This window comes from Aspergillus brasiliensis (genome assembly GCF_001889945.1).
Source record: "Aspergillus brasiliensis CBS 101740 unplaced genomic scaffold ASPBRscaffold_12, whole genome shotgun sequence".
NCBI lineage: Eukaryota > Fungi > Ascomycota > Eurotiomycetes > Eurotiales > Aspergillaceae > Aspergillus > Aspergillus brasiliensis.
The window spans coordinates 1,060,864-1,088,589 of NW_027137453.1; the positions used below are offsets into that span (position 1 = coordinate 1,060,864).

At 49.4% G+C, this 27,726-nt stretch overlaps 8 protein-coding genes across 8 annotated transcripts; 2 read left to right on the forward strand and 6 right to left on the reverse strand.

The window, feature by feature from the left end:
- Positions 1 to 648: 648 nt before the first annotated feature.
- On the reverse strand, positions 649 to 3,977 carry set2 (SET and WW domain protein; the record flags this gene model as incomplete). The annotated part of the gene is made up of 4 exons (XM_067618480.1): positions 649 to 1,320; positions 1,388 to 1,468; positions 1,528 to 3,146; positions 3,455 to 3,977. 4 exons carry the CDS (start codon positions 3,975 to 3,977, stop codon positions 649 to 651), a joined length of 2,895 nt encoding a protein of 964 aa, XP_067475989.1.
- A 7,126-nt stretch (positions 3,978 to 11,103) lies between these two features.
- On the forward strand, positions 11,104 to 12,405 carry ASPBRDRAFT_58079 (putative AT DNA binding protein; the record flags this gene model as incomplete). The annotated part of the gene is made up of 3 exons (XM_067627848.1): positions 11,104 to 11,145; positions 11,266 to 11,380; positions 11,531 to 12,405. 3 exons carry the CDS (start codon positions 11,104 to 11,106, stop codon positions 12,403 to 12,405), a joined length of 1,032 nt encoding a protein of 343 aa, XP_067475990.1.
- A 1,395-nt stretch (positions 12,406 to 13,800) lies between these two features.
- On the reverse strand, positions 13,801 to 16,659 carry ASPBRDRAFT_133077 (putative calcium/calmodulin dependent protein kinase; the record flags this gene model as incomplete). The annotated part of the gene is made up of 5 exons (XM_067618494.1): positions 13,801 to 14,982; positions 15,055 to 15,192; positions 15,252 to 15,981; positions 16,041 to 16,261; positions 16,576 to 16,659. 5 exons carry the CDS (start codon positions 16,657 to 16,659, stop codon positions 13,801 to 13,803), a joined length of 2,355 nt encoding a protein of 784 aa, XP_067475991.1.
- A 620-nt stretch (positions 16,660 to 17,279) lies between these two features.
- Positions 17,280 to 18,789, forward strand: ASPBRDRAFT_312577 (TRAPP subunit BET5). The gene is made up of 5 exons (XM_067622882.1): positions 17,280 to 17,570; positions 17,647 to 17,857; positions 17,934 to 18,079; positions 18,142 to 18,230; positions 18,281 to 18,789. The coding sequence occupies exons 1-5, from the start codon at positions 17,534 to 17,536 to the stop codon at positions 18,296 to 18,298; spliced, it is 501 nt and encodes a 166-aa protein (XP_067475992.1). The 5' UTR covers positions 17,280 to 17,533; the 3' UTR covers positions 18,299 to 18,789.
- ASPBRDRAFT_46943 (uncharacterized protein) lies at positions 18,744 to 19,729 on the reverse strand. Its single transcript, XM_067625747.1, has 2 exons — positions 19,159 to 19,729; positions 18,744 to 19,057 (listed from the first exon to the last, which is right to left on the reverse strand). Exons 1-2 carry the CDS (start codon positions 19,358 to 19,360, stop codon positions 18,891 to 18,893), a joined length of 369 nt encoding a protein of 122 aa, XP_067475993.1. The 5' UTR covers positions 19,361 to 19,729; the 3' UTR covers positions 18,744 to 18,890.
- Positions 19,730 to 20,776: 1,047 nt separating this feature from the next.
- On the reverse strand, positions 20,777 to 21,618 carry ASPBRDRAFT_312923 (uncharacterized protein). The gene is made up of 2 exons (XM_067622885.1): positions 20,913 to 21,618; positions 20,777 to 20,835 (listed from the first exon to the last, which is right to left on the reverse strand). Exon 1 carries the CDS (start codon positions 21,442 to 21,444, stop codon positions 20,986 to 20,988), a length of 459 nt encoding a protein of 152 aa, XP_067475994.1. The 5' UTR covers positions 21,445 to 21,618; the 3' UTR covers positions 20,777 to 20,835; positions 20,913 to 20,985.
- Positions 21,619 to 24,562: 2,944 nt separating this feature from the next.
- On the reverse strand, positions 24,563 to 25,467 carry ASPBRDRAFT_46948 (uncharacterized protein). Its single transcript, XM_067625748.1, has 2 exons — positions 25,153 to 25,467; positions 24,563 to 25,087 (listed from the first exon to the last, which is right to left on the reverse strand). The coding sequence occupies exons 1-2, from the start codon at positions 25,212 to 25,214 to the stop codon at positions 24,961 to 24,963; spliced, it is 189 nt and encodes a 62-aa protein (XP_067475995.1). The 5' UTR covers positions 25,215 to 25,467; the 3' UTR covers positions 24,563 to 24,960.
- A 599-nt stretch (positions 25,468 to 26,066) lies between these two features.
- ASPBRDRAFT_46950 (uncharacterized protein) lies at positions 26,067 to 26,766 on the reverse strand. The gene has a single exon (XM_067625749.1). The coding sequence runs from the start codon at positions 26,452 to 26,454 to the stop codon at positions 26,218 to 26,220; it is 237 nt and encodes a 78-aa protein (XP_067475996.1). The 5' UTR covers positions 26,455 to 26,766; the 3' UTR covers positions 26,067 to 26,217.
- Between the last annotated feature and the right edge of the window lie 960 nt (positions 26,767 to 27,726).

The following is a 27,726-nucleotide window of genomic DNA, read 5'->3' on the forward strand; positions in this document are numbered from 1 at the left end:
ATCGTACTTGTCCTCTCTTTTCAACTCAGCCCAAGAAAGAAAAAAAAAAATAAATAAATAAATAAATAAAATAAAATATCCTTGTTGGTTGGGTACTTTTTGCTGTTTTCCTCTCTCTCTTTCTCTCTCCTCTAGAACTGGGTGCAATGCAGTCATCATAGCTATCGAGTACGAATTGGGGGTATTCATGTTTGAACAAGGAAAAGCGATAATAAAAAAGGGGATAAGAATGCGAATATAAAAAGGAGAAGGAGAAGGAGAGCCTGACGAGTAGGAAAGAGCAACGGGAAGGGAAGGAATAGAATATAATAGAGATAGAATAGCACAAGGGGAAGAAAGGAAGAATTGATAAACGGCCAAATCGGGTCAAATCGTATCAGATCAAGTAAAATCAAAACGAACCTGATGCTCCCCGGACGAAAGTCCCCTTAAAGCTAGGGAATTGGGGAAAATATAGAGGAACAAAAAAAAAAAATAGAAGGGGGGTTTTAAAGATAGATGGCAGCCAATTAGTCGAATCATGTCAAGTCAAAGTCGAACTCCTAGAACACCAGACCCGATGCTGGGATTTCCCCCTTGAGGTGGAATGGATGGTAGGGATATCAGCTGGCTAGCTTTGGTTTCACTAGCTGGCCGCGATCACACATGCTATACCCGTCCCTCGATGCCGATATGTGATGGGTTCAGCTCCTCCACACCCTCTTCGGGGTTGAAATCATTGTTGTTGGGATTCACTTCCTGCCCAGGGTAGGGAGGAGGTGGTGGTGGAGGCGGAGGAGAATCAAGATCTTGTTTGTCCGCAGGAGTGGGCTCCTCTGTATCGCTCTTCAAGTTTCCATCTTCGCCACTTTGGCCTTGCTCATTACCAGGGCTCATGGGAGGAGGGGGTGGTGGCGGCGGCGTGGAGGATCGTTGTCGCTTGGACGAAGACGGGGTGGTATACTCGGTCGTGCTTCCATCACCGGTGCTTGGCTCATCTTCTCTCTTACGTTTCAGGTGGCCTTGCACTTCCTCTGTCATTGTCGTAGGTGTCTCGTCATCCTGCGCTGGAACCCGATCGTCTTCATCGTCAGACATCTTTACATCCATACCGTCGTCCTCAACAGCCTCTGCTGCAGCAGCAGCATCGTTTGGCTTCGAATCTGGCTCCTTCGACTGCCGCTCTGCTTTCCGTTGTTCGTATGCGCGGTGCTTGGCGACAGCTTTATCAAAGAATTCTTTGCAGAATTTCTTCACCTTCTTTTGCTGTTTCTCATCGATCTGGGTAGGGTCTCCAACACGGTTGTTTTTGAAATCTGAGTTAACCAGTTTCTTAGCCACCTGTGTCGACAGCATCGATTAGCTTGACGATTCTTCCTTGAAGAGTTGTTAACAGATATCATCTTACGTCTTTGGCATAGCGTTTCAGGTCATCTTTCGGAAGTTTATGCTTGAACTTGTCCACCACATACTTGACATGGGGATAGAGCTATTGCCCGTCAGTACTTGTGCCCCATTCGTGCCCTATCCCTCAACTGTACTACTCACCGTGTTCTCATAAATCTTCTTTCGCTTCTCTTCGCTATATGACCTCCACTTTTCTTGACCATCCTTCATATCTGGCGTTGGCCTGGACGCTTGTGGTGTAGCCGGAGTTCCGCTCTTCTCCTTTGGCGTATTCTCCTTGGCGTTCATGATACCGTCGATGATATCCTGCAATGCCTTGTCTCTAGATTCTTTCGGGGCCGGCGGCGGTTGGGGAGCGGGCTTGGTCGGTCGTGTCCAAGTAGTATCGCCGCGAGCCGAGTAATAATAGGTCCTCCCGTTTGATTCTGCTGCGAACCAACCTGCCGGGAGGGGGTTGAACTGTCGACGAAAGGGTCGGGGGCCGTGATGGTGAGCGTTCCTCTGACCATGTCCGCCTCGCGTTTGAGCAGCTGGACCGCGAGGGGCTTCTATGGACCTTGACCTGGACCGCGAACGAGACTTTGACCGTCGTCGCTCATCCCGAGTGGTCTCTCGCCGCCCAAATTGATTGACAGCCGGAGTCGCGGCATTGGGATCTCGCTTCATGCGGGGAATACGATAACCAACCTCGAGGGTCGACCAGACTTGTAGCAACATGGCTGACTTCTTTTCCACACGCTCATCACCACAGCTGGTCAGTGGTTGAATGGTGGACTCGATCTTGGAGTCAATGATCTTGTTCCGCGTCAGGCGAGGAAACTTGTCGAGAATATCAAGAATCTGCAAAACCACGTTGTGATCCTCCTTCCACATGCCCAGCTGGGAGTTTAGAATCTGGTATCCATGCATTTTCACTACCCGGTTCCGAACTCGCTCATCATCACAGCGCTGAATTCGTCCTAGGAGCTTGACCGCGATCCATTTCTCCTTGCACTGCATAAGCGCCGCCATGACCTTGGTCACGCCATTCTCCTCTAGGGACTTCGGCTGTACGCTGTCTACATACTCTTCATCATCCTCTCCCGTCTTCTTCTTGCGTGGCCGTTTCGCAACGGCGGTGTCCCAGCCGTCTGCATCGTCAATACCCAAAGCTTCGATCGTAGCATTCGACAACTTTGTGGCTCGCTCGGTCTGAGTTCTACCTCCGATAAAGCCTGTGCAATTAGGCTCGCCACAGTAACACGGTTGCGGATCTGCCCCGTAGCGATCGACATTGTAGTTGAAGACGAGTTCCTCCCCAGCTTGAATGTGTCGTTCAGCAAATATGCCCATGCGGAGTTTCTCTCCAACGACCCACTTGTCGACATAACAATTGGGATTGCACGAATGGTTGCAGAACCGGCCGAGATTACCCTTTTTGGTCGCATCGACAAATTCGCCCTTGCTGAGGGACATGAAATAAAAGTGCTTAATCCCCTCCTCGTCATATTGTCTCATGCGGCGCCGGAATTGGCCCTCGTTGATGACTTCACCAACATACTCGAAGATAAATTGGTGCGGTCGCAGGTCAGCCTCCGCCCGGAGACCGAACCCTTTCTTTTCCGTTTTGATCACCGCCACCGGAGCATATTCCCTTCGCTGGAATCGTTGATTCTGGCATCCTGGCCCACACCCACAATCGCCCATGCACTCAATTTTCGTCGCGCGGTTGATGCAATCCGAGTCTTCACCACATGCCAGATTTTTGGAGACCGACGGTTCTAATGACGGGTTAACTAAGTAGGACCGTAGGTGGGGGAGACACACAAAACAACACAGAAGTTTAAAAACCACAAATAGACAAAATAAGGGAGGGATGTATCGCAAGATCAACATGAAATAACAGAGAGCTCAAATAAGGAAGGTATAGGAAAATAAATGAAAAGCAAGTAGCATAGACGAAGTGGCCATTCCCACCCCTCAAGACGGATTTAAGGAACGCCACCACGCGTAGGAGCCAAACAGTGAAGCCAGCGACGGCGAGATCGAGTAGACAAACAGCGCAGAAGAGATCCCAGGAAAAACTCACCCCATTCCTCAGCACAATCGCATTCCATCGCATGTTCAGTATAACCCATGTATTTATTGGCGTACGTGCATGCGTCCATCAAGTCAAACGTTGCTTGAGCCTCAGCTGTGCTATCCGGCAGATGGGCAAACAACTGCGGTGGCCTTGGAACAACCTTCTGGGAAGAGCTCCGTGTTAACTTGGGAGGCTGTCCTGGCTCAAGTTTGACGATAATATCGCCCCCGACTTTCTCCTCCACGTTGTTCCCATGGTTGTTCTCCGACCCGTTCAGATTGCTTCCATCGTCTTCGTCCTTCACTTCCTTTTTCACAGGGGCTCGAGAAGAAGATCGTGATCGTTCTGCCTTCGGAGTCGGGACGGGGGAGGCGTTGGAGGCCGCGTTTGACGATTCATCTTTGATCATCGCTCCGCCACCGTTTGTCATGGTTGAATTTTCGGGCGCTGCGTCGGACTCCAGCTTCATCGCGGTCACCGCATCTGCGACTGATTCTGATTGACGGTCCGCGTAGTCATGAGGGGACATGACGACACGGACGGAGCGCGCAACTTATTCGGTGCCCGTTGGGAGATGCGCTGTGGCTAGATCGGAGACCGCGCAAGAACGTTGTCGTTGTGTTGCAGCTCCTGTCTGGTGGAAGGCAAGCAAAGGGAAGAAAAGAGAAATGGTGGAATAAAAGAAGGGGGAAGCGGAAGAAGAAAGGAAAAGAACAAAAAGAGAGAGAGAGAGAGAGAGCAAAGAAGGGAAAGTGAAGCGATGAGGAAAGACTGGCAGAATAATTCGACGAGAACTTAACCACCAGAAGAAAGTCGCAAGTCAAAGCATCGCCCACGTTTTCCGCGGGTGCCAAGAACACCTCGAGGGTAGAAAGGGTCGAGAGTAAGGTTCCACGACCACCAGTGTCAGCCGGAGATAGCTTTCAGAGAGGACTGAGAGAATCGAGCAGTCTTTCATTTCATTGTCATTGTCATTCTATTCTAGGCCACGGCAAGTCTATCTTATGTCCTAGTCACTGCTCATCCTTCTCTACTCAACGGTGCTGTCGTTCAGTATACAAACCCGTCCCCCGCCCATTCAGACCATGACAATAGTCCCTCATACCAGTGTTTCTGTCAATCACAGAAAGAAACAATCGGCGACACGAAGTTAATCATGCATTATACTGAACCATTATTCTCATTTCCCGCGAATACATCGCTTTCACAGACGAGACATTGGGTCCTCGACGCGTGTTATCCTCCCATCGAGAGGGTTTGCATTCCAACTAATCTTAACCGAGCATCGCCCCAGCATATTCCCAACCATGCTTCACCGGGGTCCCACCAACGGTCACTTGTTATATATTATAGCTTTGTCCTGTTGACCTCTTTCTTTGAGTCACGGGTGTCAATGCTCTTTCAATCCTGTGGCTATCGTAGGTTATGAGAGTATGAGCATCCAATTTCACCGTGTCATGATGCTAGGACGGGTAGATCTGGTGGGTGATCAGGCTGTCATAGTCCCTCAGTAGGCCTTTGGCTCTGCGATACCTTTGCGAAAACCAGAGTGTTAGCAGAAGTACTCGAAGTTGTTCCTTTCTATGCAAAGCTGGCTTCGAATGGAGCTATAAGACCTGGACATTGCATTTCGGGGCCAAGATTTAGCCACGACCGAAGAAACAGGGGTGCAGAAACGGACTACAAGTAATGGGAAAATGACAGTTCAGGCCAGACAAAGCGAAGGTATCATAGGTCAAATCACAGGAGGGAGCTTGAGATTCGCAATCCTGGGAGATACAGACTTACTGTACCTTCTCGTGTCCAGCTACCTCTTCCCGTCGCATCTTCCGAGGACGGGGCACCGGGTAGTTATGAAGCAGGACGAGCGCGTGAAGGCTAAGACGACCGGCACCTGCAGATGGGGAGACGGAGAGACTGTCTTCCAACCAACTTGCGGTTCGCTTATGCGGGAGTCAAAATCATAGGCCACGAGACGCCCAAATCACCAAAGCTAGGGCTAGGGTCCGCCTGGCCATGCAGCTCTCTCTCCTGACCCTCCTCTCCAATGGCTGGGTGGTCGGACGGAAGATCTAATGGCAGCATGGATACCACGGCCGGCGTACTGGACTCACCTGCAGTGGAGGACGCAAGTAAAAAAGGATCTGCAAGAGAAGCATTGGGATGCAACGCAATGACTGTACTGGACGACATGTCGAATTCAGGGAGCATTCTTCCACCGTGCTTCCAGACTGACGTGGTTCGGGGCGGCTAGCGATTGGAGGAGGCCGTCGCATTTTGGGTAAATGCAGGAAGATGTATATGCACTCTGTAGGTAGCGTAGCAGAGTTCAAATGAGTGGTGGTCAGGTAGACTTAGCCACACGGATGGAGTCGAATAGGATCACTACCGTTTTAGATGGCAGCACTAGGTAAACGGAATCTCCATCCGGAGCAGGGACGGACCTAGCACGGAGGAGAACTCACTGGATCACTGGACTGATCTCGAGAATCAAAGATGCAGCCCGTCCCACGCCGGACGGAACGCTCCAATTCTTCTCGGAGTCCGTGCTTAGTTTGAACTTTCTTTCTGTGAAACCTTCCTCTGAACCATGGAATCTGGCACTGCTCCCCAGTTCTTCAGAATCTAAAGCAAGGAAGGAGGCGAAGAGTAAGACAGAGCTTGTGTGTCCAGTCAAAAGTAAGAGAAAGGTGATGGGAAATCGAAGCCACGAAAATCAGGATACAACCATGCATGAACCGGTGTTGCCTCAATGGAATGGGTTGGATTACCGCAGAGAGAGAGTTGGCCTGTATGTAGGACACCATACTACTAGTATTGTATGGTATTGATTACTATCGACTAGGATGAGGGGAATTGTTTTGGGGCCATTACACTTTACAGAGTATTTCCATTCAGAGAGAGAGAGCCTCCGAGGTTACTGGTACCCTCCTAACTCCTAAGTCTCTGGGTCTCACAAGCCATGACAGGTACCTTTTTTTTTCGGAGTAAACCCACCAGAACTGATGTTTAGGCCTTGAGTTGTACCTTCCGGTGTACCCCGTTAGGTACACGGCACACTATAGTGAGATAGTAGATACCTATAGCCGAGGATTATGGTATGTGATCCACATGCGTGCATTCTATCACTGCTTAGGGCCAATGGCTCTCTCACTCATACCACCACGGGGGTGGATTAATTTTTTTTCTTTGGGCTTATAGCAAATTAAAAGAAGAGGAATCATGATCATTACAAATAGTAGCTACTTAGTGTAAAAGGGGGAATATGTAGGACGACGAGGACGAAACAAAAGGCGAGGGAAAATCATGACGGGCTCATTGAATAAGCGTAGGAATCGACTAACTTACTAACTAATGCAGAGTATCGGTGGATTGTCAAAAGGCACATCTGTGCGCAGAAGAGGCAGACCGACTTAGAACATGGATCTTGCACCTAAGCGCAGGCCAATCTTCCACACAAATACGCTCTGGTGGATATTATCAGTTGCCTTCTTCAGGAAGGTAAAACTACCTACTAATACTTCCCCTCGAAAACTCCAACTAATCATGCATCTTGATGAAAATTTCCCGCTATACTTCCCAAACCGTGAACACAGACGCTAAAACATACACACACGCGCACATACACACGCACATAGGAGAAGTACTATAGAGATTCTTGCAACCTGAGTCTACAACGTATTATTAATATTAGGAAAGAGAATACTAAGAAATACTACTATAACAACGATGAACATCCCTGGCGGAGGGTGAAGATACGTTGGTCTGAAGTTAATTAACCTACTAGGGCGTCTAGCGTGCAAAGAGAAAGCATCAGCACCATACGTCGGTCAAACTTGCTAAGACAAGCTCCGAGAGTGAGTATGAGAGAGAATGAACGATAGTCTACTACGACACACTGCAAGCACTCCATAATTAAAGCATAGAATACATAGTTAGATAGATAGCTCAGATTGAAATGATCTCAAAAGCAATCTCTTCATCAATCGGACATTTTATTTCTAATCATCACGATGTTACGCACCGCTAAGTTTTTCCAACCCTCGCCAGCGTTTACCGCAGTCTGGGCTTCCTTTTGGTTACAAGCGCTACGGGTACCTGAGGTGTGGGTCTGCCACAATGTTCCCGCCTGCCAGGAAGTCACCGGTACCTCCGCGGCGGGTACCGAAGTTCTGGCTTTACCAAACCAAACAGCGGCCGTAGGGTAAGCTTACCTGGTTGCCGGAAGGTTCTACCCTTCTTAGTGGTTTTAGTGGTAACTACCAGGTCAGTATGGTACCGTCAGCGGTTAATTGGTTACAGACTGCGCCACAGGCCCCTCTGCCATTCCCCAAAGGAAAGTTATCCTCGTCTCGGAACTCCCTTTGTTTCGATCTTCCCCTTTTCCCGCAATGTGCTTCGTCTCTTGGTCTATTTGACACCAAAAATCCCCGCTCATCTCCATTACGGTCTGTTGATCAATGGATACGGTCTCTTCCCAGCCTGACCATGAATGACCGTGATTCGGGCTCGTCGGGGAAGGTCGAAGAGAGCCGGTGGGAAATCCATCGGCCTCGGTGACAACCTGTCCATGCAGGACTATAGTGGACTACCGTCTGACGGTTGATTCAAGTTGGCGGGGCCTTTGCTACTCCTGCATGGTTCTCGTGCATGGGCCATTGTCTGTCTCGATCCGATGTTACGATGCACAGGTACAGACAGACCACTTTGCTCTCTCTGATTGCTACTAATAATACTTACTCTTGGTGGCCACCACCCGACAATCGACCCGTCAAATGAAAATCAGCGGCAACATTGGCTAGATCGTCATCACGATGACTTGACGATATACTGTGTGTGTAGTACTAGCCGTCTAGCGAGTTCACAAGCGCGGTGGTATGAGCCCAGCCTGCCTTGTGGGGGAAGATTTCTGTCGGCTGGTCTGCTTCATCTCTTTCCGATGGATTTTTCGTGTCCCTGAGCGCCCGCCGTTCCGACCAATTTGGCCGGACCAGAACAAAAAAAATAAATAAATAAAGAACATATAAAAAAAAAAGACACGGGGGTTTGTGGAATCGAATTCTTAAAGGAAGAAAAATAAAATTAGGGAAGGGAAGAACAATTACAGGAATTGCTTCTGCGCAATGATCCATACTGTCGCCGGTATCTACTTACCTATTGTTGTTGATCATCATTCATTATGGGGTTTGTTTTCTCTTTTTCTTTTTCAGATGCTACTGAGCTCCCAGAGAGAATCTCATACTGGTGGGATGTCTAATAGACATAGCCGACATGATCTCTGGTCCATACACTCATCTGCTCCGATGCTAGACAGGATGAGCAACACTCTGAGTGGACTGAAAGTCTCCATTCAGACGACTTAGTGTCTGGGCTGGCCGTTCCGGAACATCCTTGCAGCCTTCGTTCAATCGCCTTCTGCACTAACGGGATCCATCCTCACTACCCAGCCTCCAGGATTTTGCTCTCGTCCGCGCCTATTGCGGAGCCCAACACCCCACTCTGCGGTTATCAACCACCTCCGCTGCTATCATTTTTCTGCCAGTCATCGCCGGATGCATTCCCGCTATCGTGAATAGGGCCAATGCATTGCTTCTTGCATTTTCCTGTAACTGTATGCATTACAGTACACGGACTGACACCAGACACAACAAATTGCTGTCGGGATGGATCGACCTCACTACCTACTTCCGGGCCCCAACCCCGAACCTCATTTTCCCTGAGGAGAGGAGAGCCTTCATTTCTGAGCAACCGGTCGATTCCAGGCCATTGACCCAACATCTTGGGGCGCCCGTACCCACCCATCCTCAATCGCTGTCGCCCATGATGTACCGTCAGAACGCGCTGCATCCCGTGAGAGGGTCCTTTTTGCCCCAGAGGAACGCCTCTTGACCCAGAGGCGGCAAGTCTTGCCTTCCTGGATATGCCTAGACGATCCTCTTCCCATTTTCTTCTTGTTTTTGTATTCTTATTTTCCATTTCCCTTTTATTTTTTTTTCCCTTCCGTTTTATGTTATTTCTTTTCTTCTCATCTCATTTGCCATCTTCTTTCCAACTTATCCACCCCTTTATTAGTGCACAGGACTTTAACTTTGTCTGATTCCGTAGCCAGGGCGTACAGCAGTAGCCGCAGGCTGTTGTTGCATTGCTTCTTCACGCCGAGTCGGTTTTGGTCTTGTGGCCCCCCTGCTCTTGTTACCCGTCCGGGTTTCCATCGATTCCCAGCTTTCATGCATCTTTAGCCTTTCACTGCTTTTTTGGCACCCCTCCTGGTCTTATTCGAACTGGCTCGGAATTTCCAGAGCTAACGCGCCCCTCCCGGTTGAGCGTGCGGTTGGCTTCCCTCCCCTCTCTCCCCTTCCCCTCTGCTGCTGCCAATGCCCACCGACACTTGATGGCATTTTGAAACCATCGCTCTTGAAACACTATCCTCTTCTCGGTAGCTTCCGGTCTAGTCCTTCTCTGGCAGTTTGGGCTGGAGTCCGCTGTCCTTGATTCGACTCACTTAAGCTCTGACCCATTGTGGCTCTCTTTTGTCCTCGACTCTTCCAAAAGTCGCAGGTCGCAAGGTAGAGGGGAACTAAAGAATAGGAGTCCCTGCAGCCTTCCTCTTGCCAACCGGCCGCATGTCTGGCATCTGCACCAGTGCTCTCCTGCGCAGCCCCGACTTAAAAAGTCCGTTTGGCTAGAAAACGTTTTTGAGAGGGTACGGTGTTACCTCACTACTGGTCGAGCGTCTCTCTTCCCCCCTTTTTCCTCTTCTTACATTCGTTTTCACCTTCGAGGTGGTACCAGTATGCACCGTTGAAACTGTTCTTTCCAGAATCCATTCGATCTCCTGCGACGACGGCGGACAACTGCCCTGACGTTTCTTTCTTAGGGCCACGATCCACTTTGGTTCCATCGTTTATTTTTATCTCCGTTCCTTTTTTTTTTTTCTTTTTCTTTTACTTTTTCTTTTGAATTTTAATTCTATTTTTTATTCTCCGTATTTTCTTCTTCTTCTTTCCTCCTTTTGGAACCTTCCCAAGCCTTTGTTCCACGCGGTAGCCTGAATCGCAGAGGCAACTGTTATTCATTTGGAGGTGTTCCTACTGGGTTGTTTCGTTTCTATAGCCTCTCCTTACGCCATCTATTATTGATTCTTCCTCTGCGATCTCTCATGTGTTTTACTATCCCAGTGAACGTTTTTTGGACTTTCAATGTCTGCTATTCAACCCATGTGCATCGGCTCATCTTCCTTTCATTCGTTTGCTGACCATTGTTCCGATCCTCTTCCTCTTTCTTGACCTCCATTCGCTGCTCTCCTAGTTTGCTTTTGCATCTCTATTTAAGAACCCACGTGTTGATACACTCACTAGTGTAGACGCATCGTTCCGTTTGGGAGGCTCCGTGGCAATTCTGTTCTTCCTTTTCATTGTTTCCCTTCTCTTGTTATCTTTTCTCCGGTCCCCTGTCGATTCGTGCTTGCTGCGTGTCGACCTGGTTGGCGTTTTGTTTTGCTCTTCACTGTTCTACATCCGTAGTCGCGTGACGCGTCACTCTTTATAGCTTGCTTCCAGTCTAGATTCTGGAGTGGGTTTTACATTCGGTTCGTGTGCTGGGTTGTTTATCAAGCAGGGGAAACCGCCTCTTTATACTTCCATGGTCTGCTGGCTATGTCGAATCAACCAGATAGGCCATGGACTGAGGAGGAGAAGGTAGGGTCGCTAACTCCCGCCCCCTCTTCCTCTTCATACGACAATATAGGGCATGGAAGTCCCTTCTGCCGTCGCAATTACCAGTGCTTTTTTTGCTGACAGAGGTATGACTGGCTCTAGTACACTCTGCTTACGGAGATTCTGAAGAAGGCCCGAGTGCCTTCGAGCCATCTTGTCAGATTGATCAGGGACTTTAATATTACCCCAAGCTGGGCGGATATACCCCTTCCTCCAGGTACAGATTCGCCAGCACTTTTCCGCATGTCCTCTGCCCCGGCCAGCTTGAGTTAATGCGACTCACCTCCTGTTCGCATTGACTGCGTACGAGGACAGCCTTTCATACGTCGGATGGTGGAACTAGCATTGCTGATCCGATTCTTTCCAGGTCGCTCCCTCAACTCCTGCCAAATAGCGTTCTGCAACATGCTGCAACATGTCCAACTTTCCGTCACTCAAAGCCTCGGCTCGATTCCCCCGCAACCCCATGAACCCTCCGTACCAGCAACCGTCCCTCTAGAAAGCAGTAGCGTCTTGCGCAAGAGACCCCTAATCCCATCCGACAGGGCAATCCGTGCCCCGCGTGCCATACAACCACGTCCCGCGACAAGCACCGCTTCCTACAGTAGCGAAAGTGGAGCTTCGGCCCTCTTGTCCCCAAGTTCGGAGAGCGTCACTGCCAGGGGAGAGCCTCCGCGAAAGCGTGGAAGGCCTAGTAAAGCTGAATCGGAAAGGCGCAAGGCAGCTGCTGAGGCTCGTGGAGAGACGTATCCACCCCCACGACGGTCTGGATCCCACAAGCTGAAAGCTTCGTCTACGCCCACTAGTCCCTCCGGAGTCGCACCAGGGCTGCCGTCATTTTCGCCTCAGGCCAGCAGCATTCGGCCACCAGATCTACCGCGACATGAAATGCACTACGTTCCTCCGCCGGGGAGGCCAATTCCGCTGATGGGACAGAGCAGCGACGAGCGACCGAGGGACATGCCGAATCAAGACATGAGCTCTTCGATGCGAGAGTTACCACGTCCGGAGATAAGACAGACTTTGCCTTCACCCGGGACCTTACAGTTAGGTCATAGAGAATCACCACTTATACGAAGGGAACCAGGGGTGTCTTTTGAGCCGCTCCCACCAGACAGACATCCTTTCTCTCAGAGCAATCGGAGGAGCCTCATTCATCCTACTAGCAGATATCCAGATGAACCACCCACACCCGCCTCAGATCTACCCATGTCCAGGCCACCGGAGAACAGGCCGGAATAACATCAAGCTTAAGCACATAGCGTCTCAGAATTCCCGAGTCACTAGCATGACGGACAAATTACAACATTGAACATGAACGATAGTTAGCATTGGTTCGGAATCTCTCTTTCCAGAAGCAAATCGGAATTACCTGTAACGGAAGCAAGGCAATGAGCGCCACAGCCTTCATACAATATTTTCTTCTTCTCCCCATCTCACATTCCTGCGTCTCGGGGTTCCGCTTTCCGGCGGGGCAGCTTGATGGACGATTTGATTGCTCATGCTTGGCGGATCGATATACCTATGACCGAGTTGAAGCGTCCGACAGACATGTCCGATTTACTTTCTCTGGGCTGGCGTGACTTATGCATATCTGGCTGAAGCTGTGCAAAAGTCGGTCACCCCCGTCACCAAGGCCCTGATTGGTCCACTTTTCTTGATCAATTTCTTGACTTTTCTTCTTCCTTATGCGTACATGCACCTTAATGATGCACTGAGTTAATGATCTTCCATGCATATTGAAATCTGCACATCATCGGGCTTTCGGAGCACTATTCCAAAGTCTCCATTTCATACGAACTTCATGAATATGACGTGGCCTATTGACTTTCCTTATTTTGGGCATAATTTTCCTTGTCTTGCATCATATGCTCTCTTCTCTCTCTCTCTCTCTCTCTCTCTCTCTCTCTCTCTCTCTCTCTCTTCCGCTCCCTCCGTCTCTCGGCTTCTTCTCCACTGGCCATCTCTTCATCTTCCTCTTCCTCTTCCTCCTTTCGGCCTTGACCCTCTCCGCTGTCTCTGGGCGTGTGGACTCCTATGGTCAGGATTTATCATATTGTATAATTACTAATTTTTTAGTGATCGGATCTTGACAAGGTTATATGTACAGCTTTCAGCTCTTTCTTGAGATCATCGTGCCCATTTTTGAAGAAAGAGAAACAGAGGACCAAAAGATTATGAAGAGGAACAAGCAAGGAGCAAGCATCTTTAAGCGGAGCTCCAGATTCCGTAGGCGTCACACCACACTCAACATTCTTAGTCTTGGCACAGTTATATTTCTTGTACGCCGTAGTATGTATTGAGTTGCGGGAGCAGCATCAGAAATGGAAACGCATGTCGAGCCGGGGGCTGGCTGTCGGTTGCTCGTCTCATCATTAGTCATACGTACTGGCCAAGTGTTTTGAGGACATTGCATTCCACTTTTACAGTGATATATTTGGGTCGTCGGGGATATTATCTGGCATCAAGTACAGTAGGGATTGAATGTGTCGCCAGCTGTTTTCTTCCTTCTGGTCCCTGCATGCATCGGCCATGATGATACCCGTTATAACCTATCTATTATTACTTGACATGACTCCGTAGTTGCTCCCTATCAACCTGTCTGTACCCAGGGCGGTACTACCACCATCCTTTCTATCACGGACTCTGACTACTCTTAACCCGATCAAGTAAGGACCTTAACCTGGTTGCTGAGGCTTCTGATGGATTCGAAGTCTCGGGGGCACTAGTGGTGGTGCCGGCCGCCGTAGACAATGATGCGACTGGCTCCGGAATACCACCGGAGGCAGATGATGCAGATGGGCGAAGTGGAGCCGGTCTTTGATTCTCTACAGCATGCTGTGCTTTTTGCTCTTGTTGTCGCTGTTGTTGCTCCAGTTGAAGTCTGATAGCGCTGACTGCAGAGCTGAGGCTCATGCCCGTGTTTTTCCGGCCTGATGCTAGAGCTGATTCGGTGGTATCTTGTCCCACGAGTTTCTTCACGTCGTCGCGTCCTTCCACACGGCGGGTAAGGTACATCTTGGGGATGGTACCCTGTCGGGGGAGGGTACGGGTCCGGATGCGTTCGATTTCTTGTCGATAGGCGGTCTCGTAGATGTCAAAGTCAGCGGCTCCAGGTGACTCGCTTACGATAGGGTGGGATACGTCGATGTCCATCTCGTCGGGTTCGGCAGATATCATGGTGTCGGGTTCTTCGAATATGGGGTCGGTGTCGGGATCTATGTTGGTTTCGTGGGACGAGCCGGTGTATGTTGATGGCCCGATGTGAAGGAATGGGAATTCCTCTTCCAGAGGATCGCGTGCATGGCCACGAGTTCCCTCAACACTACGTTTTGTGGTGACCGAGCTTGCTCGGGATAGCGGGACAAAAGGAGACGGCGACTGGGGAATGGAGATGGGTTGTACATCATCCATCGACCCTCCAGCCAAATTGTGACTGCGAATAGACCCAGAATCTTTCCTTTCAGGTTCCATTCTGGGTGCATTCCTGCTGTTGCTGCCCGATGGAAGACCGGGCTTACTGTGATGGCCGGCCGACTCGCTGCTGTCGGTGAGCTGGTTGGGGATTAGATCCTCGCGACGTTGATGAAACCCTTGCAACACGTTGTCACGTTCCCAAGGCCGTCTATTATACATGTTTAGACTCTGACTTTTGTTGAGCATGGGCATATTGCTGCTGGCTGTGAAGCTCTCCTCTGGCTCCATCTCCATAGGAGGCTCAACAAAATGCGTTTCGTATTCTTGACCAAGGATACTCTGCATGGGCGGTTCTGCCTTTGCGGGGTCGATTAGTCTCTTGAAGTGCTTAACCGCTTTGATCTATAGTAATCGTTAGCCTGAAGCTTACCAGTCACCTTTAGCATTATAATCAGTAAGGGTGTGTCAACTTACCACGGCCATAACGTGACCAATGGTTCTTGTAATGGCGGAGTTCATCTCTTCTTCTGTTGGCAGACCGACGATCTCAGCAGTGTTTTCACTCTCCGGTAGAAGAGGATCAAGGCCATTCTTCGTCACCCAAGGGTGTTCCTGTATGCAGTCTATGAGTAAAGACAATGGTGTACAGGCAGCGTTCATGTTTCACATACCCGCAACTCCTCCATCGGTATCCGCTTGGTCGGGTCCTTTTCTAGGATTCGGAACATCAAATCCTTGAAGTTCTCGTCGGTCTCTCCCTCGCATACAACAGGGTCATTTTTGATGGCTTCGTATAGCTCAAAGATACTTTGCTTCTCAAATGGCAGCCTGCCATACCGAAGACAATACAATGTGACTCCCATTGACCATATGTCCGTGGCTTTGCCTGAAACATCACCGTGCCTCACAACGCATAGTTCCGGCGGAAGAAAGGCGGGCGAGCCTGCTGACTTTGCGGTGAACATGTTCGAATCCTTCTCGAACATCTCGGACACTCCGAAGTCAACGACCTTCAAGACATCGTCACTCGTCAACAGACAATTGTCCGGTTTGATATCTCGGTGCACAATACCCTGCGCGTGTAAATACTCGATTCCCAGAATCAGATCTCGGAACCAACAGCGGCATTTGTCGTCATCATAGGGATCGGCTCTTTCCTCAAGCCCAACCTTCATGATCACTCCTTTCTTACACATCTCCATGACCATGTAGAGTGAGTCCTCCGTAGGATCATCGAGGACCTCTATTAAAGACACAAGGTTATTATGGTTCAGCTTCTTCATGATGGCAATTTCTTCCTTGATCAGATAGAGGGCGTTTTCCTTGTGCTCATCCTCACCCGGCGGGCGGCGATGCAGCGGCGAGTTGAATCCATCTGAAGGACGCTTAGGGCCCCGTGGCCTGCGTAGAAGATGCGACTGTGCACGTTTCCGTAGACGAGCCTTGGAGAACTCCTTCACAGCCTGAATGGTACATTCTCGGTCAGCTTCTTCAGCAGATACCCGAGATGATGTTGCGTGGGGGCAAGTACATATTCATTTCCAAACTGGTCAGTGGCAAGATGCACGGCCCCGAATGAACCTCTGCCGATCTCTTGCTTGATCACGTATTGATTGATCCGGTGCTCAGCAGTGCCGTCATCCTGGCTGGTATAATATTCGGATCTGGCATTAAGCGTCTCCTATGGGGATAGTCAGCGACGAAGCTGTACAATGAAGAGGCAGACATGATTATAGAACTGGAAAAAGGCACGAATGATAGCATAGCAGTAGAACCCAGATAAAAACATACCTTTACTGGGCGCCTGACTATTGGGTTTCGGCGATGATGTCTTTGGGGGCTTTCGTATGAAGGGGTGGAACTAATTTCCGAAGTGGATGCGAATCAGTATCCCCATGCAGGAGCATTTGAGAAAGGTGACCGGTTGAAGAAAGCCAGAAACAGGCCTGAAGGCAGTTTTGGAAGATGAGACGAGCAAAGCAGTGCAACTCACACATAGCGAAAGGGCGGCAGAGGTGGCCGCTCGGTGGTGATTGGGCTGGCAACCTGCTGGGGGAGTTCGGCGTCCCCTGAGGCCATTGGAAGATGTCGACGACGGAGCAGCCGCGGCAAGGACTTAGAGCCCCGAGTGTTTCAGACAACGATCGGAACTTGGCTGTCTTGGTCAACTCTGACGAGGAGAGGGAAAAAAAACGGTTGCCTGTGATGAAGTGTGGGGAAAGATCGGGGTTTACGAGGCGATGGAGATAAGCAGCCGTTGCGCCGAAGCCACGATTTGGAAGGAGGGACCGGCAGAAGAAGATTCAGCACAGAGCACCAGGGACTCCAGGGGAAGAAAGGGAGAAATGGAATATTTGCTTTCTCCTCGATGGTGCGGCGCGAGATTCAAAAGTGTCGAAGAGAGGGAGAAGAAGAGCTTGACCGGGGGGAGAGGGAGGGATTGAGAGGGGAAATCGTGGTGGTGAAGAAGCAGTGGTTGGATGCCCAGGGCAGCAGATTTATGTAAGGCTGATACTAAGCATTACGAGGCGTCTATCCAGAATTTCCCCGGGGAAATGATGATAGGCACGATTTATTGAACATCCAAGCATCACTTGACGATCTGCTCGATATGTTCCCAGCCTACAGCCTAGCAACCACAAAAGGAATCTTCACAGGTCAAACCGAGAAGTCCAGCATAATCGGATTGTTTCTTTTTTATTTTTGGATTGGGATCGAGAATCCGTGGATCTGAGCGACTCACCGCCCACGAGTAAGATCCCCGAGTCTAATTCAACTGATCAGCTTAACCTTCCCCCTTCTTCCCTCCGCCGTCAGACCCGCCTCGATCTCCTTTCCTGGGGCTTATCATCATCTTGAATCTCTATCGTCGGGTAACGTTTCACGTCAAACTCTGCGACGCTCCAGAAATCGGCCTGTTCGTTTCTAATCTATATCTTCGTCTGTCGACACGATGGTTGTTTACTCCTTCTATATCTTCGATCGTCATGGTACTACCTCCTTCACATCTATCCATCCCCAGCCCATTCCAATTGGACATTGCTAATGCTGTGTCTCCCTCTCTAGCTGAATGTATCTATAATCGGCGCTGGCTCCCACGTCCGACCTCCATGACTGGTAGCAAATCCTCACGACCGACTTCCGAGACCTCTGCTCCGGGTCTCCCCGCAACATTAGGTCAGACTGCGCGCGCCACGGACGACGATGCCAAGCTCATATTCGGTACTGTTTTCTCCCTGCGCAATATGGTTCGCAAGCTAGGAGGCGAGGACGACAAGTAAGGATTCTACATCTTTCAGCGACGAGGCAACTCGAGTGGAGGACGGTCATTAACAACTCGGCCACGTTTATAGTTTCGTTACCTACCGCACGAGCCAATACAAGCTCCACTACTACGAGACTCCGACCAATATCAAGTTTGTCATGCTCACGGACCTCAAGAGTCCAAACATGCGCGTTGCCTTGCAGCAGATCTACATCAATCTCTACGTCGAATACGGTACGCTCTGGCTTAGCCAACGAGTACTTGCCTCCTCTGTGTGCTGACACCTCTACTTCTAGTGGTCAAAAACCCGTTATCCCCAGCAGAGCATCCAGGTGGCATTGGTGTGAACAATGAGCTCTTTGAAGAGTCACTGGAACAGTTCGTGGTATGTGCTATTTACGTCGTCTAGTTGGGATGTCGTCTAACCGACAGCAGACTCGGGTTCTGTCGTGAAACGGTCTCGGATATAGATGAATACTCTGTTCGCTCATGAATGGAAGTCGAATTGAGCTTCAAGCTTTGATCGTCAACCTTCTTCATAAGGGGGTCAACAAGCGTCCATGTGAGAGTGGGATCAGCCCGTCCTGCATCCCTATGATCTGAGAATGCCGTCGTGCAGCAACGGTCCGATGCGGCGGAGGGGCTTCCGCGAAGTCCCTTACTGTCGACTGTCGACACAAGCCGCAGGCCTTTCAATCAAGCCACAAATGTCAGGGCTATAGCAGCACATTCATTGCTCGCAGACCTCTGAACTACCTGACACCCGGCCGCATCCGGCACGAACAGCGACCTAAACCACGACCAGGCACACTTCTCAAATGGTCAATTAGGGACGAACGAATTTATGACTTGACGTCTTATCATTATGTAATATCCAAAATGAAATAAGTGAGAGCATACATGTCCTCCGGAATCATAATTTACACACAAGTATCCGTATCATCACCATTTATACAAAAACAGATCACAACATCATCATGAACTCATACACCCTAGTCATCATCCATCACGCACCAGTATGTGACGACGAGGTGTGGTCAATCCATCAAGCATACCGAGTACTCGAAGTCCCAGCATTCCCATACAACACCTCATCAGGCAAATCATCCTCACCCGGACCCTCCGAATACTGGTTCTGAGTCTGCGGCTTCGCGCCCCTCGTCCTTCCCTGGATCACATTACTTTGATCAATCGCCTCTCTTTCATCTTGAGCTGCATTTTCACACAAACCAGACCCGTTAGCCTTGATTCATTCTTGAAACCAAAACGCACCCATACTCATTCAATAGAGGTAGAGGTAAAGGAGAACATACCAAGCTGCTGGTCCGAGTTCGAATAAGGCGGCTGGATCGGATCCTCATAGACATCCTGGTCCCTAGTCACGGGCACCTGGCCTCTCAGACCGGGTTGCGTCTCGTGCGCGTACGAATTATCATGGAAGTTACCGGACACTGGGGATGGGTCGTTCTGGTCCTCGTAGAGGTCTTCGGCTTCGCGTTCGTAGCGGTTGGACATTGTGGTTTGTCTTGGATTGGTTGGAATACTGATAAATATTTGGAGATATGGTCGAAGATAATTGATAAGTATGCGAATGATGAGGGAGGCGGGTTATTTATATTCGAATCTATACGGTGATGGAGGGAGGGTAGGGGGATGGGTTGATGCAAGATTGATGTCAGGTTGATGAGATGAATTGGGTTTGGCTCTGGGAGTTTTAGGTTTAGAGAAGATGTCATTTGTTTCGATTCAGTTGCTACTCTTTTGCTTTGCTTGGGGTGTAATCTACGGATTGTGTCCTGTTGTTGCTTGTACTACAGATAGGTAGGTAGGTCAGTGTGAGAGGGATGAGGTGATTGATTGTGGGGATAATGATGGTCGTGGTGTCAAGATATGCTTTCAATCGTCATCTCTGGATAAAACACAGTTGTAGATGGATGGCCAACAGTGTAAGGCAGTATGCTGTGTTCGGTCAGTCCCTGCTGCTGCTGCTGCTGGACAGTTAGTTTGTATACACATGGTAGGGCTGGTTCGGCTGAAGCGGGCGACCCAGACATAGCTACGCCCAAACAGCAAATCAGCATCAAAGCCAATAGCTCTCATGACAGGGAAAACCAAAAAGCTCTAGAAGCTACAGGCTGGTTCGGTATCACCTCAACCACAGATGCGCTCAAACGGCGGGGATGACATCGCCTTGACTCACGGTGAAGTAATTCGCCACGATCTGGCCAGAACCTTCGCTCACCGCCGCTCACCCTCCTATCGGTGTAAACCCATGCTTTTGGTGTCCCTGATGAGCGATTTGAAAGACACCAATGGCGGCATGCCCGAGGGAGACGTGATGGGATGTAGTGTTGTTGTTCGCTGCCTTCCCTTCTCCCGTTGATGATTGATGGCCCGCTGTATGTGCCTTACCTAATCCCACGGCGCCGGGGGGGTATGTGTGTGTGTGCACACGCACACCGCAAGGATCTAAATCATGACCCTATTTTTGAACAATATGCTGTTTTGTAAGCGTTCATCTGACTGTTCCTTCCTTCCGTGCGAGGATAACCGGGAGACAAGGCAGGCTGTGTTCAATGGGTCGGATCAAGCCGTGCGCCAGAACACGAGTTTGTGCTTGTGCCAAGTAAGCTCAGCTCCTCGGAGGGAGTGAGCGAGTGAGTGACTCACGGGGGCGATCAACAAGCAGTGCTGCTGGGAAAGAAAAAACAAAACAAGAAAGGTTGTTGAAGATACGGTCAAGAAGAACTTGGGCCGTTTCTGGTCTGCAACAGCACGGGCAGCTTGGCTGAATGTCTAATTCTTTTCTTTTCTTTTCTTTTTTTTTTTTTCGCGGGATGAGAGCCAAGTCTACACCCGATCTTGATAGGAGGGTTTTGCTTTCGTCACGGATTTGCTGGACAACGGAATCGGAGAGCAGGCATCATATCGAGTCAGTCGGGAGTCGGAAGAAAAGAACACATATGAAAGCGACCTCCGAGATGATAAAACTATTGTGGTTCAGTCCCAGTTCAAGTCTCCCTCCGCATGATCAAGATTTATGTCTCCGATTACAATCAGCTGATACCTGAGACTTGAGAATGTGCCGCGTTACCGGGCAGATGCGAGTTGTCCTTCGACATAAACTACTAACTGAGTAGTCAATCAGTCATGTAGCTGGTTAAGTTTAGGCAAGTTGGTAGATAAGTTAGTTGGGCATGTACATCGGTCCTGACAAAGCAGCAGCAACAGCAGCAGCAGTTGTCCGATCGTCGGGCAAAGGAAGGAAGCGTGGTTTCGGGAATCATGCAGTCCCACATCGTCCTCATGTTGAGTTTCACACCCACGGCCATTGCAGCACCTTGTAGATAATATGTATACTGTATAGGGAGAACGGAGCAACAGCAGCAACAGTAGCAGCTTAATCTGACTCGGGAAAGGAACACGCGGATGCGACGAAAAGCTTGAATCGGCTCATTCGTCCAGTCATTCGCCTCATCGGCTAGTTTACGTGGAGAGGGAGTCCTAGAAAAAGCGACCAACAAACTAAACAAGTTAACTCCCCCACTGCTACCGCACCCGGCGAATGAACCCGCATCGCAAGCCACCACAGTCTCCATCTCGCTGTTGGATTATGAACATTGGGTTGGACGGCGTCGTGTGGAGTCCGTGTGCCTGTGAAGTCATATCCCGCAGTGGAATGTCCAACCGGGGGGGGGTGAACTTGGGAAGAGGGGAGGGAGAATACGGGGGGATCCCAGGATGATCGTCTTTGGAGATACGAAGGGAGCACGCACGCACGCAAGCAAGCAAGCAAGCGTTGTAGTTAGGTAGAGATGGTTGTTAGTTAGTAGTGTAAGCAGCTAGTATAGCTTGGGCTTCTGCTGCTGCTTTATGCTGGCTGCATCTCATTTATCTGCTGAACAGAACCAATTGCATGGCTCGCAAGGGCTTCTCTCAATGTCTCTTTCAATCTACTGGGTAGATACAACTGAAGTTGACTGACGGGTGGTGATCAACCATGCGGTGGCTGTCTAGATCCCGCATATTGGAGAAGGGGAGGGGAGGGGCGAGCAAGCACCATGACGATAAAATTAAGGATGTTCGGGGGATCCATTTCATTATCATACCACATGGCAAGTTTCTCTTTCTTTTCCTTTCCGCCACGGAATAGTTCAGCCCGCAATTGATCGCTGGTCCTGGATTGGATCCTCTCCAAACCTTTTGACTGTGAAGGAAGGGAAGCGAGAAGAGGAGCACCCCTCCTCCCGTATTTGGCAATACGATAACCCCCCGGCGTCTTGTTAACTGACATAGTATAGTATGTATATCCCCGTCATCGGGATCCATCTTCATTCATGTTCGTCAATCGGGTGGTGGCGGTCGCCAGTCTGGCAGTTCGATCATCCCATCAGTGCGCAGGGAGAAAAGGACAAGAGCAGGGAGAAGCGTGGATGGATTATACCCATATTGCTGCGGAAAGGAAAGGAAATAAAAATGAAATGAACTGGATTGAATTGATGGGGTTGTCTGATCGGAATACTAGCGGTCAACCATGAGCCTTCCCTCCCTCTCTTACTAGATACTACTTGGATAGATACCTAGTAGATGCCTAGATACCAAGGCTTTACTACCTGACGGGCTTCCGCTTGAGCTTTGGCAATTGTTTCTTTTCTTTTCCCGTAGAGTAAAAACACCATGCCATATCGATATGGGCCATCAATTTTGGCCGGTGCCTTAAGTCAAGTCAGACCTAATGGCTGCTATTTTTCCCCCTGCTTCTAGCTAAGTCCATTTCCTCTCTAGTACGGAGTACTCCGGACTTATTCTCCATCTTTGTATCCATAACCAGGCTGGGGTTCGGCCGGGTCTTTTTCGGCAGGGGGAGGAGTCAGACAGAAGAAGAAGAAGCAGCAGCACTAGTCGCACGCGTACCTCATCCGTATCCATGGAATGAGAATCAACATCCACTCGTTGGTATTTCTTAGCCGGAAACCGTATCGGAAGACGGTTGTTCCTCGTTTCCGAAGAGTATTTCGTCGTGGAACCTTCCCCTCTCCTCCGCCCCCCAAACTAACACTATGAATGATTGCCATTCCCACCCTTTCTTCAGTCAGTATCTATCTATCTACCCAGTAGTCTTGGATCATTTTTTGTTATTCTTCTTCTTCTTTCCTTTTTCTTCATTTTATCGGTAGATCGATTGGTCTGAATGATGATGATAACCTTTTGTAGCAAGTAGCTAACTTTGGAAATACGATGCCGATCGGTTCATTCAACTCACCTTTTTGCTTTTTGTTCGCGCCCACAGATGTATGCAGCCGAGGCCAGGGTTGATCCCACCAAATCATCCACGGTTCTCTCAGCGATCCCCAGTCCAATTCACAATCACTACTGCATCTTCTAACGTACGGAAAGATGTGGCCTCACTTCCGTAGATTGCTGATGATCCACCATCCCCTCAAGATTGGTCTGCAAAGCTATACTACGATATGTAATAATCGGAATTACCATAGTTAGCAAGCTGTAGGTAGCTCTTGCAGGTGCTTAAGGTCTAGCTCATGGAAGATCCAGAGCTCAGCTCTCTCTTTTCCCCCCTCCCCCCTGTCCGACTCTTAGTACTATCTACTAGTAGACACACACGCACCAAGCTGAATTGGTACACCGTCACATCACATAGTAGTTACTACTGGCGGGGACATGAAATGGAGCACTTACCCAAGTATCTACTACCTACTATACACCGGATTGCAAAACCGGGGAGGGAGGGGGAAAATATCTTAGACTAAGCGTGAATGAATCAGTGATTAAAATCCAATACTTAGCTTTCCACCATGACTCGGCCAGGTTTAGTGCCCTTGGACTAGTAATGTAGACAAGACATGAGAGTCCTCGGAACCGACCCACTCGGTGTGGTGCGTCTCCATCCCACTTGAGCTGCATCGCGGACTGGACAATCATCCTAATTTCGACGGGACCGTTTTTTCTCCCTTTCTTCTCTCGTTGGATCGCTCTTGCTACCATTGGCTGGGAAAAATCCCTCGTGCTAATTTGAATCTGAACGCGATCCGTCCACCGTGTGTGCGTATGACTGTATGTGTCTGTTCCCGTCGATACATCATGCAGTGGAGGAAAGGGGAAAAAAGAAAAAGAAAAAGAAAAAGAAAAAGCATGGGGCATCCGCCGCACCTTCAGATTATTCGTCTCCCTCTCTCTATCCACTGGATACTATCCTGCCAGTCGGAATACGGGTAATCAGTACTGGTGGTGGATGGTGGATCCGACAGCAGGTCGATACTGTGTTTTGTAGGTAGTGTGTAACTAGCAATAAGTGGTATGGTGTTGAGGGAGCACCGGCGGCACCTGCAGGCCATTTCACTCCCCTTCTTCTGCCCCCAACTTTTAGTTAGTCTAGCCTCGTCGCGTGGGAACTTTCAAAGCTCCAAATCTCTGGGTGTGTACTCCGTATGTGTGTGTGTGTGTGTGTGTGTGTTCGGGTTTGTACTACCCTGAGTGGTACAATCCTGACAAGCGACAATAGCCCCATTGCGAGACATTTGTTTGCCCAACAAGATGAGACGCTATCTTAGCTCTCCGTAAGTCACCACTAGGTACTCCGTACTGTCAAGTCGGTTCGACGGAGCAGCTATGTATGTCAATGGAGTACGCTGGTTATCAGCGGATCTCCGCAAATCAACATCCGGGCTATGCGGTTGACATGGGCCAGGGTGGCTGTCAATCCATTGACCATCCCTACCTTTGCCCACTGCGCCAATACTCAGTCAGCTACACAGTACTCTGTACCCTCCTCTAAATCGTAGTTAGGTCCGCCGCCAACCTAAAACTTTTACGACCGAGGTCCGGTGCAGCTGTTCATGGAGAACAACCCACGTCATTTGCAACCCTTTTAGCGCACTGGTGGATATCACCTTTCGTTCAGTTGTGACAAGTCGGAGGACATCGCTAGCCCGTCCGCATACCACAGGAGTGTTTGTTGCAATAACATACCCCCGAGTGGTCGCCAGGTAGTAGTAGTAGCGCTGCAGATGATTACCCTGCTTTCTGAGGTGCCAATAATGGACATGCTCGGCGGAGCAATGACCGCCAGACGGCTTGAGAGTTACTTGACTTGCATCCTATAGTTGCTTGTTTAAAGCGCTTGAGGGTACGAGAGGAGGCGTCCGACTCGGCCTGGCCTGCTGCTGCTGTTGCTGCTGTCGCTGCTGCTCCTTCTCGATCAGCTCCAGAAACGATATGAGGTTTGTGATAACTTTGGACATCCGTTCGCCCTTGGGGTTTGAACCCTGCTGACCTTGCCTCCCCCTCACGGACAATTCGAGCTATTTGACACCCAAATGGGGGTATGTGCATCAAAGAAAGTTGCCTCCATCGCAGACTAAGAAAAGGCCCCGGTGTTCAATAGATTAACAGAGAAACGGAAAGACACTTCTTCATCTGATCACAAGCTAAGGACACCCAAGTAAGGGGCCTTCAGAGACAAATGCTACCTTTCTGCGGGTCAAAAGAAAGAAGACTGTTGGCTAGAATCACCACCATTACCACCAGGTGGTCCAGACAATAAGAAAGTAGTATGTAAGTATATATGAAGGTACATCTAGCACCTTCCATTATTGGCGCGGAGAGAGTTTTCTTGACGACAACATACATATGTAGTATAGTAGTAGTAGTAGTAGTAGTATATGCTGTATATCGGAGCCACCGAGAGGCATCCAGCCCACCTACCCGACTAAGTAATAGCCGTGGCTGATTTTCCCGTCTCGTTGGTGGCACTGGAACTAGTTGGTGACCCTCAGCCCCTCAACGATTGTCAAAAAGAATCTGCAGGATCGCATGAGATAAAGCAGACATGACATGGGCCAGCTGTAGGCAGACAAGATATATGCTTGGCATAAGTGCGCACCAGAAATGGGGTCATAGATGGAGGAGGCCGCCGTGAAATGCAGCCAACGACTGGTGGAGGTTTCTCCCTCAAGGGGGGTCAAGAGGGTTCAGGTTGGCCGCTAACCACGGCGTTCACTCTGGCGTAGTCCACTTATTTGGTTTACTTTACTTTCCTTTACTTGTGTGTGTGTGTGTTGTTTTCGATGGATTACTTACTTTCCTTAGGGGAAATGTTACCCCTCATGCGGGTAGCATGACCCTTTGAGTAACTTAAGTGATGGTTTTAGCTATCAGTCATCACTAATCAGATTCATATTTGAAGATGAGGGTGGCTCCGCCCTGCCACGCTGGTGAGGAGCCGCCACATGAAGCTCCGGCCAAGATTCTAGTTGTACTCCATAAGTAACACTAACTGATTACTACTGTAATAGTACCGATAATACGCCAGGCATCCGACCGGTCTCCTCGAAAGCTACTTACTCACTTACCACTTACTGACTATACCATAGTATACTATACACAATACTAGTCAAATACCCGGCCACTCGTGCTTCGAGCCAGTGAGCCACCCAAGCCATCGGTCCCCCCCATCCATGATGTGCGGGGACCGAGGGTTGAATTGAGGCTGTGCGGCATCTGCAGTGTTGTGATCCGAAAATTAAGGTCGTTCCGGAGCCAGTGACTAATCGCATCCTCGACACGGACAACGGCAATGACACAAACGTCATGATTTCGAGGGAGGAGAGGGGAGAGGGGGCAAGAGAGGAAGAGAGAATGTGCGAGACGAAGCGAGACCAAGCGCTGAGAGTAGCCGCGAGGTGGACGTCATCCGACTAATTTTCGTGTAGTTAGTAGAATGAGGGGGAAGTTAAGCTGATTTAGAAGAAAAAAAAAATATAACTAAAAAAGAGAAAGGGAGTGACAATCTGCGATCTCATCGGCTCTGGGACCCATCCACGTCGAAAGGGCAAGTTGACAGTCGGTAACAATCTATCTTACTAACATCAAGTGGTTGCGCGTAAATGACGACGGGACAACGAAGCAGTCGACTGGACATCGGGATCGCTAGCAAAAAGCAACACGGAGTAAGTGTTAGTAGCTACTAATTACTAGAGAGTAGCTGATGAATGTGAACGCGGAAGTAGACCCAGTAACGGAACATTAGCTCCAAGGATCTTCCGAATTAATCTTACATCTTACAGCGGATGGAGACTTGGTCTTGCAGGACAGGAGAGCCCTGTCTTTCTCAAGAAAGCAGGTAAGTTGTCACTTCAGTTGCTGCTGGAGGAGCAGAGACACCCGCGCCACTTGTGGTATTGTGACGGATTTGCGGATTAAACACTACGTAGATTACTACTGCCCACATACGAGGTATCCGAGTCACTCTACGCACAGAACCGTATGATCAATATTCTTCTTTAAGGAACAGCTATCAACGTGAGAAAGACTTCATATGAAGTCATCAATGAATGGAGACTACCAAGACCAACTTATAATGGATTAACCAAGTTCCTGGAGACGATTCAAAGTAGAATATTGATCGGTGGGAACGAGTGTGGCTGCAACTGTATGATACCATACCGTTACAGTAACAGGAGGCCAACTCAGACCTGCGAACGGGAGGCGGTAGCGAGAGTGTATGGGGACTGGCCTTCCAAACTGGAACTCGCCTTGATTGATTTCATTATTATTACTCGATGCTGACCCGAGCAGGAAATTCCCATGGGGAAGCACAAAAGGAGACTTAGAGACAACTGATTAGATCAAAGACTCGAGCGAGGAAAAGAAGGGGGAAGGGCTTGTCCTTTCTTCCACATTGCAGTAACAACGGGAAAGTCCCTCATCTTTGTAACCTCAATCAGACGCTTGTATCCATATGGAGGTCAACGCAGGTTTCCACAATTTGAAGATTATTAATAATAAGACAACAATAGTTAATAATAATAAAAATAAAATGAAGGAAGTAAAAATCATTCCATCAAATGGTGGGAAGGAAAAAG

What these genes read in the sequence shown, in the direction of transcription:
- ASPBRDRAFT_312577 (XM_067622882.1), top strand. Translation starts at nt 17,534, where the DNA reads ATGGTTGTTTACTCCTTCTATATCTTCGATCGTCATG. An exon ending in CTAGGAGGCGAGGACGACAA is followed by an intron (nt 17,858 to 17,933) that starts GTAAGGATTCTA and finishes CCACGTTTATAG; the next exon opens with TTTCGTTACCTACCGCACGA. An exon ending in CAATCTCTACGTCGAATACG is followed by an intron (nt 18,080 to 18,141) that starts GTACGCTCTGGC and finishes CTCTACTTCTAG; the next exon opens with TGGTCAAAAACCCGTTATCC.
- ASPBRDRAFT_46943 (XM_067625747.1), bottom strand. Translation starts at nt 19,360, where the DNA reads ATGTCCAACCGCTACGAACGCGAAGCCGAAGACCTCTACGAGGACCAG. An exon ending in GAACTCGGACCAGCAGCTTG is followed by an intron (nt 19,058 to 19,158) that starts GTATGTTCTCCT and finishes GTGAAAATGCAG; the next exon opens with CTCAAGATGAAAGAGAGGCG.
- ASPBRDRAFT_312923 (XM_067622885.1), bottom strand. Translation starts at nt 21,444, where the DNA reads ATGGAGACTGTGGTGGCTTGCGATGCGGGTTCATTCGCCGGGTGCGGT.
- ASPBRDRAFT_46948 (XM_067625748.1), bottom strand. Translation starts at nt 25,214, where the DNA reads ATGGAGGCAACTTTCTTTGATGCACATACCCCCATTTGGGTGTCAAAT. An exon ending in TCAAATAGCTCGAATTGTCC is followed by an intron (nt 25,088 to 25,152) that starts GTGAGGGGGAGG and finishes CAAAGTTATCAC; the next exon opens with AAACCTCATATCGTTTCTGG.
- ASPBRDRAFT_46950 (XM_067625749.1), bottom strand. Translation starts at nt 26,454, where the DNA reads ATGACGTTTGTGTCATTGCCGTTGTCCGTGTCGAGGATGCGATTAGTC.